This window comes from Eucalyptus grandis, chromosome 11 (genome assembly GCF_016545825.1).
Source record: "Eucalyptus grandis isolate ANBG69807.140 chromosome 11, ASM1654582v1, whole genome shotgun sequence".
Taxonomy (NCBI): Eukaryota; Viridiplantae; Streptophyta; class Magnoliopsida; order Myrtales; family Myrtaceae; genus Eucalyptus; species Eucalyptus grandis.
Window position 1 is genome coordinate 12,513,551 of NC_052622.1, and position 4,460 is coordinate 12,518,010.

The 4,460-nt window shown below is 35.9% G+C and overlaps 1 protein-coding gene across 1 annotated transcript; it reads right to left on the bottom strand.

Moving 5' to 3' along the window:
• Positions 1-261: 261 nt before the first annotated feature.
• LOC120289740 (protein ACCELERATED CELL DEATH 6-like) lies at positions 262-989 on the bottom strand. Its single transcript, XM_039305079.1, has 2 exons — positions 684-989; positions 262-591 (listed from the first exon to the last, which is right to left on the bottom strand). The coding sequence occupies exons 1-2, from the start codon at positions 987-989 to the stop codon at positions 262-264; spliced, it is 636 nt and encodes a 211-aa protein (XP_039161013.1).
• Between the last annotated feature and the right edge of the window lie 3,471 nt (positions 990-4,460).

The window sequence follows — 4,460 nt, forward strand, 5'->3', positions numbered from 1 at the left end:
GCTATATAAAAGACCACAATGAACATAGTAGTCTTGGAGGAGGGGAATATCAAGGTTGCTAAAACCACCACGACCATCCGATGTAAAGGACTCCAACGGACAATACAAGGCTCCCTAGCCAAGTAAGTCTGCTCACTACTGCAGTTATGGCCGCAAAAAAAGCCACTGACATGTCGGTGAGAGCCATCAATAATAATGGCCCTGCTGAGTGGTAAGCTAGTTCTGCAACGTAAAAGTCTCTACTGAGACCCCAGAGGAGTACTATGACTGCAAGAATGGTGCAAGAATGGAGCTGCACATGGCGAACATGTTGGCAATTATGAAAACTCGAAACATTATGTGGTGCAACATGGTCGCTGTTCCCGGGTGTGGATCACCGGAAGCATTATATCCACCGGGCAAGGTTAAGCTTGCAGTGAACGTGACGGAGGCCACAAGCGTCACCACTAGCAATAATGTGTTGACCTGGTCCTTGATCCATTCGGCGGGAGATGATTTGCTCGGTCCAGAACCTTGTTCTCCTGGCAACAGAGCGTCTCGACTTTCTCTTCGCGGCACACCAGCGACAATCAAAATTGCACGTCCTACTAACTGCAAATGTCAAATAAGAGAATTAGTCATCAGTCTCGAGCACATCAGATTCAGTTAAGAATAAACACAGCCTGCAACCAAAATTACACTACCGCTGGATGATCCGTCGACAAGCTTCTGGATTCCATGGCCACATCCAGGGCGGTCAACCCATCATTATTCCGAAGCACCAAGCGAATTCTTTTGACTTTTGTCAAAGAGCGCATAACTTGGCAATGGTTGTGCATCGATGCCAAATGGAGGGGTGTGTTTCCATCGACATCTTTTGCATTCACCAGCTTCTCGATGGTATCGGGCTCGCTGTATTTTTCTAATACGTAGTCGACCGCGTAGTCGTTCCTACCCTTGGCTGCAACGTGAAGAATATTCTGACGCTTTTTGTTTTCGATCTCGAGCATATTCTTGCAAGAGAAGCTGCAAAATATTCCAGCACGTCTTGTCGTGGGAACTCCTTCCAAACTCCCCCTTATCGATTGCCAGACACAATGGAGATTTACCACCCTTGTTCTTCCAATATATAATTTCCGAGTTTTTTCCTGGGCGAATTAGGATTTCTAATGCATAGAACCTTTGATCTTGGATGGCGACATGGAGTGGAGTATCCTCCGAGGAGTTTTTCTGGGTCACAGTGTCAGGAAAATGATGGAGAATGAGCTCCATGACATCAAAGTTCTCAGAGCTTACTGTTAAATGGAGCAATGAATTCCTGGAGGGGTGACTTGGTCGAAAATTAGCGACAAAGCTAGTTTCCTCGACTCAGACACCTTTTCTAATGCATCGATGAATTTATCGACGCCCCCTTCTTTCGTGGCTTGATATAGGTCACGATCCATAAATTTGTACAAATTACCATCTCTGAGATCCTATTGGTCATTTGGAGTTGGGGGGTATCTCGCCTTCAAAGCTTCAAACCTTTCATTCGGCGTCGCCCTTGTTGCTCTCTCATCCAGGCTTACTGCGTAATCCATTTCAGACGGTGGGAGTCTCTCTGGAAGCAACAAGGAACCAGAGATAAGCAGGTAAACGATGGAAATTGGAATGGAGTAAACAAGCAAGCAGAGAGCACTCTCTTTTTAAGGGTCAGTTTTCACATCAACCCAACACCAGATGAGACAATGTCATTGATGTTAGAAATAATTAATAAAAGATCAGCCTAAGAAATTGTGGAGACTTTGTTTAATAGTCAATTAATAAGAATACAATAGGAGAGAGAGAGCACTGACTCCACAAAGGTCACGTGATCACATCAACCCAACACCATATGCAACTCACATTGGACAATGTCATTGATTTTAGACCAAACTATCAATTAGAGATCAGTTCAAGAAGTTATTGTGTAGACTTTACTCAATGTTCGAAACAAAGAAAAAGGACTTTACCCAATGTCAACTGCATATTTAAAATTAGTGAGATCCACACTGTCTATTGCACACAAGTTTCACTATAATTTCTGTACTCTAAATGATTTTTTCCATTCCATGGTTGATCCATCCAAAGAGTCATTGATTAATCTTAAAAAATATTAAGCCAACCGTAGAAAGAAGCTTTTACATTAAATTAGGAATTCATGAATTAAGAAAAATGAATCCACCAAACAAAAGAATTCAAATTAATGATTAAATCTGAAAAACTATAGGATTACTTTTTCCAACCAATATTACTCGTCCTCGATGATCTCGCACTTCATGTGATCTCTCAGATAAAACTCTCAAATAACTTGGTTTTATTTTTTTTTATTCCGACAGTTTGTCCCTCTTTCCCAAGATATCGATTCAATCTAAACAAACATGGTTTGTCTTTTTCTTCAGTTGGTTGGTAGGTAGGAGCACCGTATCGTCCAGCTACTAGTGTACCAACTTTTGCCAATCAGGGAAATTCAATATTTATAAATTTACACGACAGCTGTTATTATGAAGCAATATACTTTGCTAAAAAATTCAATACAGGGAATCTTCCAAAATAATAATAATAATAATAATAATAATAATAATAATAATAATAATAATAATAATAATAATAATAATAATCTTGGGAAGCACATGTAAGGAAATGCTCTGCGGCCTTTGCCTCTCATGTCCTCCTAATAAAACCCAAAAAAAAAAAAAAAACATAATGTACACGCATGAAATGGAAATTAGGCCATAAAGAAATGATAAAGGCTTGTAAATGCTGCACGGACTTAAAATGAGTCTCAAAACCATAATTAACTCTAAACTATATTTACCGTAACACATTTACCATAAACTTTCTTTCTATAACACAAAAAATTCCAAACTTGTATCTGTACCCTCCGTCAAAGTCCTATCAATGAAAGCCACTAATAATCTATCTACATGGATCCTAGAAAAGAAACAATATGGACATGAATGAAATAGAAACAGTATTGTTTTAACTGAAAAATCATCTAACATAACCTTGAGTTTGAGATTTTCATATCATAAGAAAAAGTTTAGGGTTAATGTATTATAGTTGCATAGTTAAAGGTTTTTGATGTCATAAAAGAAATTCAAGGTAAATGTATCACAATTGCATAGTTTAAGATTTTTGATATCACAAAAAAAGTTCAAGATATATGTGTTGTGGTTGCATATTTTTTCCCTTAAATATTATTATAAACAAGAGATAAGCCCATGCAATGCACCTCGCATAGGTATAAGTTAAACTACGTTAAGAATATCAGCAAAACGTCCATCTAATTTATTAGTTTATGAATTATGACTTAACAGATTCGCATTAATAGAAATATTTCTAGATTCAGTTTAACGTGCATAAATGTTTTTTTCGCCTTTTTTTTTCTTTTTCCTCGTGTCTCTTTTCAATTAGTTATCTTACTCGTCCGGTGGTCAACAACTAGCGTGCTGGTGAATTGATTGATAAATCAACTAACTTATGTAATTAATTTGCCACATCCTTATCGCCAGCTTTTCACCGAATATTTCATCGTCCATTTTCTGAGGGAACTCTTCTTAATTATTTTTTCATTCCTTCTTCTCTCATGATTTTAGCATGTGACTCTTCTTTTAGATCGGGTGCTCGTGAGTTGCCATAACTTAGCATTATGAAAAAGCTGCAAATTATTAAATCAAATATCTTCCAACAAATACAATTGTATAGGATGATACGTGCTATGTGTAATTAATATATTGAAAATCGAAACATTTCTTGACAAATTTCTCAAAGGTACTCGCTAAGAATACCTTTAAAAGATGTAAATATTTATTTACCATAGACTTAAAGGGAAAATTATCCAAAAAATTATAAACCTATTATATGATAGTCAATTCATTATTTAACATTTCAATTTTGCTAATTAGATTTGATGATTTGTTAATATAGCCATCCCAACCAATTATAATTGGAAATTGTTGACAATGCTAACATAGACAATTTTTGTAATTTTTTTTTATATTCTAAATTTCTTTTCTTTATTCTTTTTCCTTTTGTTCTTTCTTTTTTTTCTTTTTTTTCCTCTCTAGGATTTCCTAGTGAAGGCATTGTGGCCCTCGCTTGCTGGAAATCCGATGAAGTAAGAAAAGAAAATAAGATAAAAAGAAAAGTTTAGAAGATTTAAAATTAAAATTGCAAAAATCATTTATGAGTGATAATCATGCCATGTAGGATGGTTAGCCCTAACTAAACTATCAAGTCAGCAATTTCCATTCAAAATTAACCGAAATAAATACATTGATAAATTTTCAAAAAGCATGTGACTAAATCAACAAAATTTAAAAGTTAATGATTGAATTTATTCCATACAATAGTTTTAGGCTTTTCTAGACAATTATCCCTAGACATGAATAATGGTTAACGTTCGAAGTTGTGTTTACGTGTTTATCTTTCAGCTCTCTAGTAACTAACTTTTCTTAATT